Source organism: Stenella coeruleoalba (genome assembly GCF_951394435.1).
Source record: "Stenella coeruleoalba genome assembly, chromosome: 13".
NCBI lineage: Eukaryota > Metazoa > Chordata > Mammalia > Artiodactyla > Delphinidae > Stenella > Stenella coeruleoalba.
The window spans coordinates 3,241,214-3,258,250 of NC_137159.1; the positions used below are offsets into that span (position 1 = coordinate 3,241,214).

Consider the following 17,037-nt stretch of genomic DNA (forward strand, 5'->3'; position numbering starts at 1 on the left):
GTCTTTGATGGTATCGACCAAGTGCGGTTTCAAATTCAGTTGCCCCGACTGAGGCCGGTTTCCTGTCTGTGTGCGCAGTGGATGGAAGGACCGCGCCGGGTGAGTCCAGAGCACGGGGAGCGGGCAGCCGGCCCGGCGGCGGAGGGGGAGGGCCGCCTGGCAGAGGCAGGCCTCCGGCTGGCTGGGTTCTGAACTGGGGAGCCAGGTGGAAACGGAGACCCCGGCAGAGAGGAGCGTGGGTGGGTGGGTGGGGAGATGGGGAAGTGATAAGGGACGAGGGGTCGCGAAGCCTGGAGCCCAGGCGGCAGCTGGTGGGAAGGTCTGGCGCGCCTCGCAGCCGTGTCCCTCTGCAAAGACCCGGGGCAACTTTCCCTCGCCGCCGCTGACCCTCTTCCTGCGAAGGAATAAAGTGAACTTGCTCAGCTACTCGATTCCGCTGGCGGTTCAGTTCTTTCTGCTTTGGTATTGAGTTTCTTTTCCACCTTTCAGTGTGAACAGCCTTTGTGTCCTTAACTCTAAGGTGTGCGTTTATGTATACATATATTCTATAGTGTGTATATATATGAAATATATATGAAATAGTGTGTATATATATTCTATAGTGTGAGTGTGTGTATATATATATATATATATATATACACACACACACATATCTATGAAATCTCCTAGGTACTTTATGATCCCATCTGGATAAATTAAAACCCAGATCTGTAATGTTTATTCTTAGTTTACAAAAGGCAGGGAAAAAAATGTGTGAGACACATGTCTGCAAGTATATCAAAAGTACTTTCCCTTCTGCTGGAAAAAGTTGCCTGCAAATGGCTTCCCTTCACTGATCCTGGACCACCTCTACTTCTCCAGGAAACTAAATCGGGTCATAACTAAAGCACCCATCAGACCAAGCAATTAAGTGCCAATAATGACTATTAATGACTATTAATGACTGTATTACTAATGATTGGAGTTGAGGACTCCAAACCACGCTGTTTCAAATTTCTGCCACCCCAGATTTTTATAGCATTCCACCCCCGTAAAGGAGGTAAGAAGACGGATGAAGTTCTCAAAGAGCTCTCCAGTAGGTATCCCATGGTCAAGGTTGAATTTCTTTCTTTCAGTAAAGTTGATTTCTACTTCTGGTAAATAACGGAGTCTTCACTTCTGGCTGCGTCAAGTTATGCGAAGTGTAATTGATGGTGGTGGTTATTTGGTTTGGATACAGAATTTGGTCGTGGGGGGATTGGAAGGGAGGGTGCGTTCTCTCTCCAGTTACTCTGGTAATACTGAGAGCCCTGGAAGATTTTAAGAAACAAGTGTTTTAAATCTTCAGCTGGACTCATGGATATCGGGAAGGCTGGGAACTGGGGAAGTGAGGGCTGGTGAACTCAGGGAGCAAAGGAGAAATAAGGAACTTGGTCTGAAAAAAGATTTTCTTTTTGCTCATGGGTTCACATGGTTTTAGCCTGTCACAGGCTGAGTGACTGTTCAAAAGAAAAGGTTAGTGAGACTCATCTGTTGGTGTAAAGGCTACTGAGGCTGAAGATGGTTCACCAGCCCCCCTTGCCTCTTTCTTGACACCGCTTCTCACCCCAAACGGAAATCCAGGCTCAGTTCTGGGATGGGAGGAGGTGGCAGGGAGGGAGGGAGGGAATACATCGCCACTGGGAGTCCACAGTGAGAAGGGAGGGCAGCTTGCAGGGGCCCTGGCCAGCCACCATGACGCAGGCAGGCTCAGCCACGGGGCAGTCGGAGGTGTCAGGTCACCTCTGCTCGTTCCCCAGCGTTCAGCCCTTCCTGCCAGCCTGTCAGGACACTGGGTGAGCTGAGGCAGTGAATGTGTTCAGGACATCTCCCCAGCACCTCGCTGGCTCCTGGTGGAAGCCAGAGCAGCAGCGCACATCTGGTTCTGATGTATTTACCAGGCTGGTATGGAAATGCCCAGGCTGCACGGCAGAAACCTGAGCTGCTTCCGACCAGTAGAGTCCTCTGCTGAAGGAGCGTGAATGGTTGGATGGTTTCAGAGTGCTGGGTGGCCCCCCGCTCTCCAGGTGAAGCACTTGACCCTACCCCGTTCTGTTTTGTTAGAGTTAATTGCCCTGCAGTGAGGGTACCTCACACCTCAGCCCAGGAGGACAGCAGGGAAGGGGTCCTCCACAGGTAACTGGATGGTGCGGGCTCCTCTTGGACACCTGACAAGTCCCCAAACCTCACCTGAATGAAGTGGGCCTGGGGTGTGCTCTTGCCAGTGGCTCCTTTTGCCTGGCTCAGGCTGTCAGCAGTCCACATAAGACCCTGTGGTCCTGAGAGTCCTGCTACAGCTCCTTGGAGAGGGCGGCCGACCCCAGAGGCTTAACACGACGGCTCCATACTCAACAGCAAATTCCCTGCTGACCCTGAGAATCCCAGGGAAGAGGGGGCTAGAGCCCGGCACGCAGCTCCCGTAACGCGGGGCAGTCTGGGCCCTGCCCACCACTGAGTCTGGTGGCAGGGAGAGGGCCAGGGCTCTGAAATTCTGCTGTTCCGCTTCCTTGGGTCAGCTGCAGACCAGCCTGAGACTGCAAATACCTGTGAACAGGGGAAGGCGTGGAGGCTGGAGCTGGCCCTGTGTCCTACCAGGGTTCTAGGGCCCTGGGAGCCCTCCGAGGTGGCTGGGGGCAGAATACCAGAGGCCATTTGGTCCCTCGCCTTACCTTACAGAAGGCCCACATCATCAAGGTCTGAGAGGACTTGCTTTCCCAGGAAACGCGGGGTGGGGCGGATCTGGTGAGAATTGGAGGCGTTTCCTCAATTTACTTACACCTGGTTTGGAAATTGACATACAGAGGACAGCAAACGCTTTACCCAGATAGGACCTCTGTGGTGTCAGCAAACTTCTCCCCACCTCCCCTGTAGATCCCACTCACCCCCATTAAGTAGCCCAGACGCACCGTTCAAGATGTCAGGTTAGCTGGGGGAAGGAGTTTGATCCGTCCCCTCCACCCAAGTAAGTACAAATGAATTTTGTTCTCAAAAAGAAAACTTAGAGCTTGACACTTTCCCCAGCCAGATGCACCTAAGTTTCACCCAGGTCTCTAGTCAGCGACCGCAACACACCCCCACCTCTTTTTCCTTTCTTTGTGCCTTAAAGTTGCACTTCAGGAGGGTTTATATCATGTTGTTCATGTCAGCAAGCCTCCTTGTCTCCACTCCCACCCATCTCCCTGGATGGAATTGTAGCTGGAAACCACACACACACAAGAAATTCTCTTTAAAAATTTCTGCTATTCTTCCCAACTAGAGGAGTTGACAAGACGCAGACACGTTAAGTTGCAGAAAATACAGTGGACTGATCAGCCGAAATGCATCTCATTTGCACTTGTATGTAGCCGGGGGTAGGAGCCAGTGTCACTCAGGCTGGGCTGACTGGGTGGAATTTCCGAGCAGGCCCCTCCGCAGGGGCCATTTGTGGGGTCGAAGCCCCGGCCCAGCCCAGGCCAGGAGGAGGGCGTAGTGGGAGGCGTCCGGAGGCCTGGCCCGAGGGCTGGAGCCACCTTCGGCAGACCTCCTGCTCTGGGCAGCTCGGGGGGCTGGGAGGCCTGGAGGGGTGGGTGCTGGCAGCTGGATGCCCAGGTCGTCAGCCATTCCCAGGGCCTCCCCCTGGGTTGAATTAAAAAAGGAAACACCTCCGAGGAGAGTCACTGACCACATATTATACCCGCTTCTACCTCTCTCCCAAGGTTTTGTCCCCGTCACCCACTTTGTCCTCATCCACCCACGGGTGGAGGGACACCTCTGCCTGATGCGTTCCTCCACCTACTTCGGGCCTTGAACTCGGACCCTGAGCTTCTCGCTTCCCGCCTGTCTCACTGAACCCCACTCCTGGGCCCCCGAGTTCCCAGGGAAACGTGGGTAGTGCCCTGGGAGCCTTGGAACCCAGCGGGGGCAGTTAGGGGGAAGGCACGGCTCTTTGAGGTGTTCCCACTCTCCAGGCACCCACTCCCCTGCGCTGGTCGCAACTTTGCCCGATCCCGGGGCTAGGGCGCAACTCCTACCCACGTATTCCCACCCGGCAGCTGGCGGCCCAGGCTGCGCTGGGGCGCAGGGTCACCGCTAGGGCTCGGTGGCGGCGGCGTGCGGGGCGCGGGCTGCAGGGGCCGAGGAACTGGGCGCAGGGCCCAGGCCGAGGCCTTGGGAAAGGCCCACCTGCCTCCGTGAGCGCCCCAGCAGCGCGTCCTGGGGGCGTCCTCGCCACCGCGTACCGCTTGCTTTCCTTGCCAAGGCCCTGGTGACTCAGACGCCGCCAACCCCACGAGCTCCCTTCTCCAGCGCTCGGCTCTGGCCGGGCGGGGAGACAGGGAGGCGTGCGCAGTGCTCTAGGCCTCACCGCCGGGCACCCAGGCACCGCCGGGCACCCAGGCACCGCCGGGCACCCTGGCACCGCCGGGCTGGACCGCAGCCCACCACCTTGCCGGGGCCAACCGGGGGCGACGCGTGTTGCCCAACGGGACCAGCGCCTCACCGGGCCGCCGGGGGACCAGCCACGCGCCCTCGCTCGCGGCGGAGCGCGGGGCCGAGGCTGCGACGCCCGGCAGCCAGCCCCGCACCATTGGCAGCCCGGGCACGTCCGCGGAGCCCGGGGGGACGATCAACGGACTCTCCGTCCCGGGAGCTGGGGACACGCCTGTAAGGTGTGTGATGATTTAAAGATCCTTGGTACTACTTTTGCGCGAAGCCTTTGTTCCAGCTTTGTCAGCTTGCGCGCCTTCGGCAGCTCCCCCTCCCGGGCCCTTCCACCCCCATCACCCCCCGCCCCCCCCCAACCCCTGCAGAGAGGGCCTGGCGCAGGGAACCTGCCCGGATCAACTGCCCCGCTCCAGATCCCCTCCTGCAAAATGCTCGTCCCTCGGTTACATCTCCCCTTCGCGCTTGGGGCAAATGAACACGGTTTGCACCGCCTTCGCCTTTGGGGCGAGGTTCTCCCAGAACAGGGTTTCTGAATGTGACCTCGGACTGCGGCGGCGGCGGCGGCGGCGGCCTCCTGCTGCCGGTGAGAGAGCAGCTTTCTAGCCACAGGCCGGGGCGACCGGGGTGCGCACAGCAGGGCCATGGGTAGGGGGTAACCTGCCCTCCCACGGTAAGAATTTGAGGATTCAGACGAAAAGAGCAGGTTAAGGATAACACGGCCGTGAACTAACTTGACTCCTACTGGCAACAGGGCCACCAGGGCCCGGTATTCCCGGGTAGGGTGGCCCTCTCCCAGCCCCCAAATTAGGTACAACTCCTCTTTTAGCCAAAGTACAGCTGGATGCAGGGTGTTTAAAGGCTACTCTGGCAAACAGGAGGTACAGAGAATGACTGTTCCCATACACACAGGCTTGCATGCGTCGTCGTATGTGGCTACACATCTCCCGTTTCTCCCTAGTGTTTTTAAATTAAAGCTATTTAATTTGTCTCCATTCCTTCCTTCTAGGCCTTTATGCCTGCACATAGACATTTGGAGAAAAATCAAGTGTGAGCACCTCTCCCCGCAGAAAGTTCTGTATGTTACGTAACACACTCACACGGGGATTCCTCGGGTTACCAGTTTGCTCCCATCAGCCAGCACTTGGCTTTTGGGCTGGGGTAGGGGTGTCAGGGTGATGCACACGGATGTGGCGGCTTCACTGGGGGGGAGGCGCTTTTCTTCCCCCTTCTTGAAGTGCCAGTTCAAGGCCCAGGAACAAAGGGAGAGGTAACTGATCTGTCCTCTGGTCTCTCTCCCTTCACTTCCACCCCCCTCACCTGCAGACCTGCAGGCCCTCCTCCTTGATAAACAGAGGAAAGCCTGTGAGTTCAGGTACACAAGTAAGTAGTGCTGACCTGCGAGGCTCCCCCACTGAAAATCAAAAACCCCATTTTAGGTGTGCCTTGAGTCCCCACCACCTCCTCTCCCCCAGATGTCACTGGACCCAAGGCTATCTGCTTAGCCTCCCTCTCTTGTGAAAAACATCCAGGACAACTATTAAATAGTTCCTGGAAGAGTTAAAGACATCTCTCAGGTTTGAAACAGTTTTTTAAAGCCCTGTTTGGAAGAAATCTTGGAGAAGTACAAAGCATAATCAGTGGGATGGCCCGAGCAAGTTTGAAAGATTTCTCCCCCAAAACGTTAACTAAAAAGAGTTTGTAGGTGTTGTTTTCTTTACTGATGGGTGTTTCCCTGTTGTAACCTACAGATTCTCAAGACCAAGCTAGTAAGACATTTAGTTTCATTTTGTTAGTTTCTGGGTGACACGATACTTTCCGATTAGACCTAATTTATTTATTTTTTAAAAACTCTGCTGGAGAGTTTTCAACCTTGGAAATATAAATGAAGCATAGACTCTCCCTCTGAGATTCTCACATGGGCAGAATGGAAGGACCCTGCCTGGCTCCCCTTCACACCTGGAAGTTGCCCTGCCTGAACCTAGGTGGACTGAGGGTGACAGGTTTGGGCATCTTTTATTTCAGTGCTGGCGCAAGGCGAGCTCTTTGAAATGAGTATCTATTCTATTTCAGAGTGCAGTGTCCCAGTCGGCTAAATGGGCTTGTCTTCTGCCAGGAGGGACACAGTCCTGCAGGACAGAACAAATGTTGGATCTCCCAGGAAGCTCTTCGTCAAAACATCCCTTGCCCTTTTGTTTTTGTTTTTGAATTAAAAGATGTGTTTTCTTTCCTCTCAGTGTTCGTCCTGTTATTTTGTGGCTACAACAATGAAACGTGGAAAACAGTTATTCTTTTCTGTCCTCTGTAAATGTCTCATTTGGGGACCTCGGGAAGCTCCAAACCTACCTCAGGTGTGTCCTGTGCTTTTGATGTTGACTCCCTACTCACTGGGGTGCCCAGAGACTCACACTAGGTTCCCCCTTCCCCTGGGCATCCTTTCTCTCCCAAACAATGCCCCTCTCGCAACTCGAAACTCGCAGGGGAAAGGGACTTACTTAGAGAAAGCATCCCAAGTTAATAAAGACCAGACTCAAGTTCTCCAGGTAAGCGATGCTTATACTGGGGGCAAGAAAGCCAAGAACCAGCATCACCCCAGGGGCGACTCCTGTCAGGAGGGAGTGAGGGCAGCAGGCACATTGCCACAGAAATGGCTAAAACTATGGCAACTACGTGAGGTTTACGGTTAAATTCTGCTATATTCCCAGCCAGCTCAAGTTATTTAAATTTTAGTTTTGTTCACACACGTGCACACACACCCCAACTAGGGTTAAGTTACCAGCACAATTTCCCTGGGCAACTCTGGTGACAGGAACCACTGCCAACAAACTTATTTTCTGAAGAGTAAAAAGGAAAAAAAAACACACACACAAAACCTCTGCATGTCTTTTAAACGGTTATTTTATACTATTTAACATCCCCACAGACAGGAATTGGCCGGGACACCACTGCTTCTTTTTCTAGGAACAGGTAAACTAACCATTCTTCTTCCCCTCCCCCAAGACGCAGCTATTTTTAAAAGCTAAAATTTCTCTTTCCAAAGGGAGGAGAAGGAACAAATTCCATTAATGAATTACGTACATGGAATGTGGCTTGTCTAGGGCAATTGTATTTGTAAATAAATGGCTTCCTGTTTATTATGTACATTTTCCTGAGAACTCTGATGCCTCTGAGCACTTAATATAACAAATATTCAACTTCTGGTTTAATTTCCACTGGGTTTCTTTCTTTTTCTTTTCTTTTCTTTCATTCTTTTTTTTTTTTTTTTTTTTTTTTTTTTTGTATTCACTACAAAGAAATCAGGTTAAATTAAGTCAGTTGGGGGGCGGTGTTCAGGATCTTGAAGCGTCCAGGCTGACCGGGGGAAAAGTAACCTCTTAAGTTCTCACGTTTACCAAAGTGCGAGCGAAGGGGGCTGGCTCCCTGGAAATGCTGCTGTAATCAATCTGGGGAGTTTCACTTTTGCCCCCGGATCTTTCTAAAGCTGACCATGGCCTCCTGTGGCAGCTTGAGAGGCGAAGCCGGCGCGATCCTGCTGGCGGGCGGCTTGGGCACCGACCCGCCGCCTGGCAAACCCGCCTCCCCTGCGGCCGCATTCGCCCACCGCCCGCTCAGGGTCGCCGCGCAGGCCAGCGGCCCGCAGCCCCCGGACGGGGATCGCGATGCGGCCGGGCACACGCGGCCGACCCCAGCGTTCGTGGGGCGCCCGAGTTCCCCCCCCGCCACCCCCGGGGGCGACGGCTGGGCCTGGAGCCCCGAAGTCCACCAAGCGCCGGCCTCCCGCCGTCCGGCCTCCGCTCGAATCCCGAACAAAGCAGCGCCCCGTGCCCCAGGCCGGCCCCGCTGACCCCTGCTTCCCGGCCCCCCCCCTCTTCGGACTGCAGCCCAGGGCTGGAGCCTGCTCCGAGCCGGTGCGTCCCCTCCCTGCGCTGCACCCTTCGGGAAGGGACACGCCGTGCCCCCGATGGAAGCCCCAGGCCCGGGTCTCTGGCCCCGACCCAGGTCCTCGGAGACCCGGGGCTCCAGCTCCGTCTTTACTTTTATTCCAGGGCCCTCGGGCGTGGGCCCCAGAGAGGGTCGGTCAGCAGGCCCTGAGCTCAGCTTTCTCAGCTCCACGGTCATCGAATTCCCGGCAGAGCAGGCCGGGCCCCAGGACGGAAAATCCGCAAACGTGGAGCAGAGGGCAACAGGCCTTTCTACCCTGGTGTTCCCAGAAGTGTCTCCAGACGCCCGGAGCCTGAGCCGCGCTGGGCTCAGCCGCCCCCCCAGCCCACCCGGGAAACTTCCACAAGTTCGCAGCCCGCTCCTCAGGTTCTTAGGTTTTCTCCAGCTACCGGCCTTGTCGATTGCTCTGCCAACTGTCCTTTAGTCTCTAGGGCTCCCGAGGCCTGAGTCGGTCCAGAATTATGATAATCATTGTTATTATCAGGCTGGGGACGGAGCGCAGAAGCAGAGGATGGGGGCTGAGGGACAGAGAAGAAATGCTGATGAAGGGGGATATTTCAACCTGTTTCAAAAAGTTTCAGTTGACAATTATCAGTAACCCCGATAGACAACTCCATTAAAAAAAAATTTACTACTGCTCTTGAAAAGCCGTTATTTTTTACATCGCTTTTAGGAAGATAGATGAACAAAACCTCGCGTTTCAAGCCGTTTTGATCTGTAATTAAACGGCAGGACCGGTTTGTATTCTCCTACGGCTTTTACAGAAGTTGCAGTGATCCAAAGTCGGGTTGCTGTGTCAGAGTGGCATTTTTATTAATGAGAATACAAAAAGCTTGCATATTCTTAGCCCTGCTTGAATTTAGTTGCTAAGCAACCGGTGTATGGTAATTCATCCGCGAAATTTAAATCTTTGAGAAAGGATCTTGCGTTTTGCTGAATGGTCGCCACGAGGAAAACAGCTTGTGGGACTGTCCGCAGCTGTTACGGCCGGGCCGCCGGGCAGAGCCGGGCCGGGCAGGGTCGGGCCACCCTCCCCCGCCCCGCGAGCGCCACCGCCCCACCTGGGCGCCGGGCCCCGCGCTGCATCCCCGAGGGAGGCGGGCGTCTGAAGCCTGCGGCCTGAGGCCGGCACCACCCTCCCCCTCTCCTCCGATCTCCCACTTCCACCTGCGGCAGACCTTGCACCTGAGCCAGCCGTCTGCACCCCAGGGTGGAGGGGCCAGGCCGCGACCCCGCGCCGCCCCCCTCCCAGCGCCCGCGCCCCCAGGCCCGCAGCGCGCGCACACCCGGCCGCCGCGAGCACGCCGGTTGCCCTCTTCCCAGACCCCTCTGAGGTCACTTCCAGGAGGACTCTTCCTCAAGGAAGATCCGACTCATACAGAACGCAGCCCACAGCCCTCCAGAAGGCCAGGCGGCCGCCACAGGCCGGCAGTGACATCATAGGCTCCTGCTTGCCACGCTCGCGCCCGCATTTTAGGAGACAGGAACAAACACGGATGTGAAATCAAGAATGAAAGAGACAGTAATCTAATTAATAGGCCATGAGCCAGGCTAACAGAATCAAAGAATCTGATTACACAAGTACCCCTCTTGCTATCTCCGCCGCCCCGCCCACACCCGTCTCCTCCAGCCTCCCCGCCGCTTCCTTTGCTAGGTTGGAAAGTCCAGGAGGCAAACCCAGAGCCCTCCGATTTCCTCACTGAAATCAAGATCAAGCCCACGGTGGGGCTCCATCAGCCGGGAGGTCACGTGGGTGACCTTCGGGCCCTCGGAACAGCCGCTCTGAGGAACTGAGATGACCAAGTGACCTACAGAATTTGCAAAGCTGGAGAGGTGACCCCTACACTTCCTACAAGTATCACTCTCAACCACAACCACGACCACGACCACGACCACCATCACTACACCTGCACTGATTGCTTCTGCTGTAACAGGACCAGGAGAGAGCCATTCTTCACTCAGAGCCATTTTAAGAGGGTCCACTTTTTCAAAAAACCATAGCACAACTCTTTTTCCACATCACCTTGCTTCTGGGTCACCGATAACCTCCAAGTTTTAACTCTCCTTCCACACCCTTCCCCACCACAGACATCTGAGCACAGCCAGGTACTAGGTTTTATCACTGCTACATAGCATCTGTTCTAATAGGTCCAGTCAGCCATGTGCAATTCATGAAAGAAGTGGATTCTCTCATTTCTATCCTTCTGCCTTGAAAAAAACCAGGTCCACCTCCTAAATAATTAATTTCAAGTCTGCATCCAGTGCCAATACTTGTTGCATCCATTTTAGAGTTTGATTAATTACCCTGGAACTTGGGCAAACCAAACTCAGTGTGGAGAGAATGTTTCTTCCTTCAATTTAGTTCTGAAAGCTACAAGTTAATGACGGATCTTTACTCTATTTACATACAAATTGGTGCAAATGTGGCCATCTCTTAAAATGCATTTGGTATAAATATATAAAAGTGTCATTTTTGATTTAGCTTGAAGAGGTTGATCATTTATTACAAAAATAAACGAATAAATACAACAATATATTGTTGCTTCCAACAGGATAAATACTTTACAAATATATAATTTAAAAAACAAATTTAATTGTTAAAATTATTTAAAATATTACACTTATCGATAAAACTATCAATAGCATAGACTGCATTTAATATTAGAACCGATTATTCTCTGAATGTTGAAAACCATTCATACAAAACAGATTATGAGCATGGTAATGAGCGTACACTGGGGGCTACAGGGAAGCAAAGGGAATCTTTAAGATCAATAATGAATAGTTCGGTTTTGGAACAAAGAAGTAGTCCTTGGCTAAGTACTTAAAGAAAAAAAAAAAGAAAAAAAAAAAAGGCAGAGCAACAACAACAAAGTGACTATTTTAAATACACCTTGAATGATTTATCGCCCAGACTTGCAGGGGAAGATGGTTGGGTGAATGAGATGGCTGTAGCTTGGACAACTGATCAGAAGCCACGGGAGACTGCAAACTATAAATGGGCCTAGCTTGGGATTAGCCAGATTGATGGAACAGAACTTTGTCACTTTCCTCTGAGTTGGAAGGGGAGGAGGGGGTGGGCTGAAATGGAGGAAACAAACGAACACTTGACGAAGCACAAGACACTTGCGCTACAAAGGAACACAATGACCAAATTCATTAAAAAGATCTGGTGATATATAACAATATTTTCATTATTTACATGTGTAACAATATAAGCCTTAGCACAAAACCTCTCAGTTGTATCTGCCCTCACTTGTTTTGCAACCATGAATTTCATTTTGTAAATACATTCAAAGGGTTGATTTTTTTAAAAAAAATATGGAGTGCAAGCATGAGCTCACTTTAAAAAAATACAAAATAATGGAATAAAATGGGCCAGCTTTCCCAGCTGCTCTAAGTTACTCTGCTACCTCTAAATCAGAGCTTCTTCCAAAGTAAACAGCAAAGGTTACTTTTTAATAGAAAACAGGGTGAAATCCAATGTTAGTTCTTTTGTTGTCAGCCAAATCATGTAAGCGAATGCCTCCTAACATTTGAAATAGACCCATTCTCTGTCTGATCAACCACTACCAGTCCTGCAGGGAACATAGGTTTTCATCTCACGCGCCAGTAGCATCCACCCTATAAAAACAACCACACCCGATCCTCAGCTTTCCAATAAGGCCTTCCGTGCTTGCCCCTGTGGACCCTCAAAAAATGATAAAGTTTGTCACCACCCCCCACTCCAGGTTGTAAATTTGCTGGGCAAAGAGATTACAATAGCAAGACAAATAGGAAACGAGAAGGCAAAGAAAAGTAAATTGTGGTTTCTTGTTTTCATTTTTTCCCTGTTCTCTGTTTAATAAATATGGCCTTTTTCAGATTTCACAAATCAAAATGATTGTGATTTTTAGTACGATTTGGTGTTTAAAATAATGCAACCCAATACACGGCCATCTGGCTGGGCTTGATTTATGAAAGTGACACAGGGTCTGTCTGGAAGAAATAACTGCTCCTTGTTGCTCTCACAGTTTTCCGGGTTTTTTAACCCCTGCATTGATATCACAGGGAGAGGGAGTAAAGATGAGAGAAGAGGCAAAAAGTGAGTGACAGCTCAATGAGATTAGGGGGAAACTAATCTACAAAATCATTGCTTTATCACCCCCAAATACTTTTTTTTTTAAAGTACAATACGAAGGGACTCAAGGAAGCAGAGCCTTTTGCGTCTTGTTTCTTACAACCTGAGGCATTACACTTTCATTTTCCCACATTGTAAATATTGATACATTAACTTGATAAATGTGACCGCTCTGCAGGGTGTATCTAAAGAGTGATCAAAAAGTGAAAACCCCCAGCACCGGTGAAGAAAATACAGAATCATACTGGGGAAAGAGGGAAACACAGAAAAAATGTAGAAGCTTAAGTCTGAGCTGGTGATCACACTGAGGGTAATGCAGTGTGGTCCACAATGAGGGGTTTAGAACTACATTCTCCCATATGATAGAGAAAACAAACAAAACACCCCCCCAACCGGCTTAATAATTTAAACTTAATTACGTATAGTTATTAATGGGAAGTAATTGATATAAAAATATTTCATCGACTTGTAAGCTATTCTTTACCACTATTAGTCTTCAGAAAAAAGAGGAAAGAGATGTAGCAATATGATGGGGGAGGGGAGATGAGAGGGAAAAGAGAGGCTAAACTTTGGTGGTGGTGGTGAGCGACTCTGTGTTCACCATTAATAACCAGTTGGCACGTTTTTACTGGGGATGTAGTCCAACATTCTGATAAAGGTGATAAAGGACACAGGTATCTCTGAGAAAAGGACTAGCATTTAGACAATCTCACCTAAAAACACTAAAAACACCCACTAAAATTAAGGGAGGGACAAATTTTGTGAAATTAACAGACTAACAAGGAGTGACTACGTGGTCAGTTACTAGCGGTTTCTGTCATTGCCTTTTATTCTAGATTTGCAAATGTACCTTAGGTGGAGCAGACGGCTTCCTCAGCTCTATTCCTTCAGGATTTGCATTGTAAAAAAATATTTTCTAAAGGACTCTTTTCTTCCCACACAGTGTTTATGCATCAGACACAGACTATTTCATTCTAACAAATTTATTTTCTCGATCAGCTCTTATGGAATCACTACTCAAATTAAATTACAATCAAATGATCACATCAAAAGATACCCTTATTACCTAGCAACTGTCCATATTTTCATTTCATTTTGATTTGTGCTCGTCTGAAAAAAACACGTAATACAAGATCTGGGGAAAAATAAATTACCGTTTTGCAGCAGTTCATAAGTATTCTGAATAAAATATTAAAAGAAGTCATTTAATGAAAATATAAAGCAAATATTTTTAGATCAACAACGGATCTAACAATTCTATATTGCCGTCTTTTGAAAAGTCTGTTTATTAAAACCTACCAAAAACACTGCTTGGAAAGGGCAGTATTATATAATCACATCCACAGCACCCATTCAATCAAAGTTGGCAACGGATTGAGGAGAAGAGTCCGGAGAAGTGCTGTCTTTCTAAATCCCTTGATCTGAGTCAGTCCAGAAATAAAAAATAAAAAATATTAATAAAAAAAATATTAGCGGTGGCATCTTTAGGCGTCGTCCACCCATCGGAGCGGCAGCCGATAAGCCGGGGTTGGATGCCGGGCCTCGCTCCGCGCCCAGTCCGCCCGCCCGCTCCCGGATTCGCCGGGGCCTCTCCCACTGGCCGCTGGACATCCCCTGCTCCCTCGCCCATCCCTCTGCTCTTTCGAGATGCTTTTATTTCCAAGGTTACTTTGAGGATACGTATTCTTTTTCTTTTGGCTTTGCTATCAGTCTGTTAATTTCAGAAGCTGTGAATACATATATGTATATATATATATTTCTTGTTTTCCAGAGATTGTTCTTTTTTTTCTCCTTCCCGTTTCATAGTCAATTTGTTTGTCCCCAAATGACTTTGATATGGACAAGAATAACAGGGTCCGGGAGCACAGAGTCACCCCTGATTAAACCCGGTGCCTCTGCCTGCTTTCTGGTCGCTCCCAGGAAACAAAGTTTCGGTGGATCTCTCGAGGCGAGGGTGGGGGGGCGGCCCTTTGGAGGGAGGAGGTGGGAGGGAGGGGGGATGCTTTTTTTAAACAAATGTTTGTTTGTTTGTTTTTAAGAGGATAGGACGAGGCAGGTGCTAAGTGCTCTCCACCGTCGCCCCGTAGGACTTCTCAGGGTGGGAAAAGCCTCGCGAGCGCAGTTTTGGGGCGCTAGGCATCTTCACCCTTCTTTAAAAAGAAGCCCCCAAACGAACCCCCACCAGAGTAGAAACGAGATCTTACGATCGCCCCCTTTTTTCTTCCGGTTTTGCCACGGTCGTGTATATAAAACAGTCTGGGCATTTCTAGGCTTTGTTTGTTTGTTTCGCCCCTCCTTCCTTGGACTTCAAACAACGTCTCCTCGGTGCGTCCCTCTCCTTTCCCCCCGAGGGCGGGCAGGCCTGTCTTTGGGAGGAGGGGAGGGCGGCCCGGCCCGCCCGACCGCGGCGGCGGCGGCGGCGGCGGCGGCGTGACAGCGGCGGCGACGGCGGCGGCGGCCCGCTCCGCGCTGCGCCCGGGCCTTCACTGCACGCTTGTCTGCAGCCCGTGGTGCGGCGGCGGCGTGTCGGCGCTCACGGTGCCCACCTGCGAGTAGACGTCGTCAGGCGTCTGCTGCTGGATCCCGGGCGGCGTCATGCGCTTCTCCTTCTGGCGCCGGTTGCAGAACCAGACCCGCACCACCTCCTTCTCGAGCTGCAGGCTGTCGGCCAGGTTGGTGATCTCCTGCGCAGAGGGCTTGGGGCACTTGAGGAAGTGGCTCTCGAGCGCGCCCTTGACGCTCACCTCGATGGAGGTCCGCTTCTTGCGCTTGCGGCCCTGCGCCGCGATCTTGTCGATGCTCGTGGGGCTGCCGGTGCTCGAGTCCGCCTCCTCCAGCCACTTGTTCAGCAGCGGCTTGAGCTTGCACATGTTCTTGAAGCTCAGCTGCAGGGCCTCGAAGCGGCAGATGGTGGTCTGCGAGAACACGTTGCCGTACAGGGTGCCCAGCGCCAGCCCCACGTCGGCCTGCGTGAAGCCCAGCTTGATGCGCCGCTGCTTGAACTGCTTGGCGAACTGCTCCAGGTCGTCGGACGTCGGCGTGTCCTCGTCCGAGTGCGGGTCGTGGCTGTTGAGTCCGGGCCCCGCGCCGCCGCCGCCGCCGCCGCCGCCGTGGTGCGGGGGTCCCTGCGCGTGGTGCGGGTGCGGCGGGTGCGCGTGCGCGTGGTGGTGGTGGTGATGGTGATGCTCGGCCAGGTCGGGAGTGTCCCCGCGCACCAGCCCCGGGTGCACCAGGCTCTGGGCGCCGCCGCCCGCGCCGCCGCCGCCGCCACCTCCCGGCCCCGGGGGCGCGCTCAGCATGCCGTTCACCGTGAAGCCCCCGGGCTGCGAGTAGAGCAGGCTCTGCGGCGGCGGCTGCTGGCCCCCGGCCATGGACGGGAGGTGCGCGGCGGCGGCGGCGGCGGCGGCAGCGGCGGCGGCGGCGGCGGCGGCCCCCCAGCCCCCGGGGTGGCCCTGGTGCGGCGGCGGCGGAGGCGGCGGCGGCCCGAGGTGCGGCGGCCCGCGGTGGTGCAGCGCGGTGCCCGCGTGCAGGTCGTCGCGCCCCGCGCCGCCCTTCACGTCGGGGCCCTGGGGCGGCGGTGGCGGCGGCGGCGGCGGCGGCTGCTGGGGGCTGCCGGCCATTCCCACGGCGCTGCCGGACCACGGCGAGCTCGCCTCCACGGCGGCGGCGGCGGCGGCCGCGGCGGCGGCGGCGGCGTGGGGCAGGGCCGTCACCCACTGGTGCGCGTGGCTCAGCATATGGCCGCCGTTGCTGGCGGCCATGGCCCCCTGCATGAAGTCGCTCTGCACCATCTTGACAGAGGCCGGGTCCCCCCGGTAGGCACCCGAGGTCACGGCGGCGCTGCCGGGCGGCATGCCACCGCCGCCGCCGCCCGCCCCGCCGCCGCCGCCGCCGCCCCCGCCGCCGCCGCCGCCGCCGCCGGCCCCCGCCGCGTCCGAGTGGACGATGGAGCCGGCCGCTAGCAGGCTGTTCCCCGGCAGGTAGGGGTTAGAGGCCGCCGTGGCCATCCCGCTCCGCTCCCGCCACCCTACCGCCGCCACCACCGCCGCCGCCGCCGCCGCAGCAGCCGCGGCCGCCGCCGCCGCCGCCGCCGCGCCCCCCCGCCTCCCCCCGCTCCGCCCCCGCCCCGGGCCCCCGCCGGCCCCGCCGCCGCCGCCGCCGCCTCCGCCCCCGCCGCCGCAGCCGCGGCCGCCGGCTGCAGCTGCAAGGCCGCTGGGCAGGGCGCGGGGGTCGCCGGCCGGCCTTGGTCAGCAGCCGCCGCAGCCGCCGCCGCAGGAGCCGCGCTCCGGGGAGGGGGGCTCGCTTCTCGGCGGGGCGCGCTCCGTGGCCGCCCCCCTCAGGGGGGGTCGTGGCCGCCCCCCAGCCCCGGCGCGATCGGCTTGCTCCAGCGGGGCTCGCCGGGCGGGGCGCGGGCCTGCGCCGGGGCTCCTGGCCGGGCGCGCCGGCTCGCGCTCCTCCTCCTGTCCTCGGGCGAGCGCGGACTCTGCCGGGGCGCGGGGCTCGGTCCACCTGCTAAGTGGAGGTTTCGCTGGAGGCAA

The 17,037-nt window shown here is 54.2% G+C and overlaps 1 protein-coding gene across 1 annotated transcript; it reads right to left on the reverse strand.

Moving 5' to 3' along the window:
• Positions 1-14,982: 14,982 nt before the first annotated feature.
• POU3F3 (POU class 3 homeobox 3) lies at positions 14,983-16,506 on the reverse strand (the record flags this gene model as incomplete). The annotated part of the gene is made up of 1 exon (XM_079940122.1): positions 14,983-16,506. The coding sequence occupies one exon, from the start codon at positions 16,504-16,506 to the stop codon at positions 14,983-14,985; it is 1,524 nt and encodes a 507-aa protein (XP_079796248.1).
• Positions 16,507-17,037: the final 531 nt, after the last annotated feature.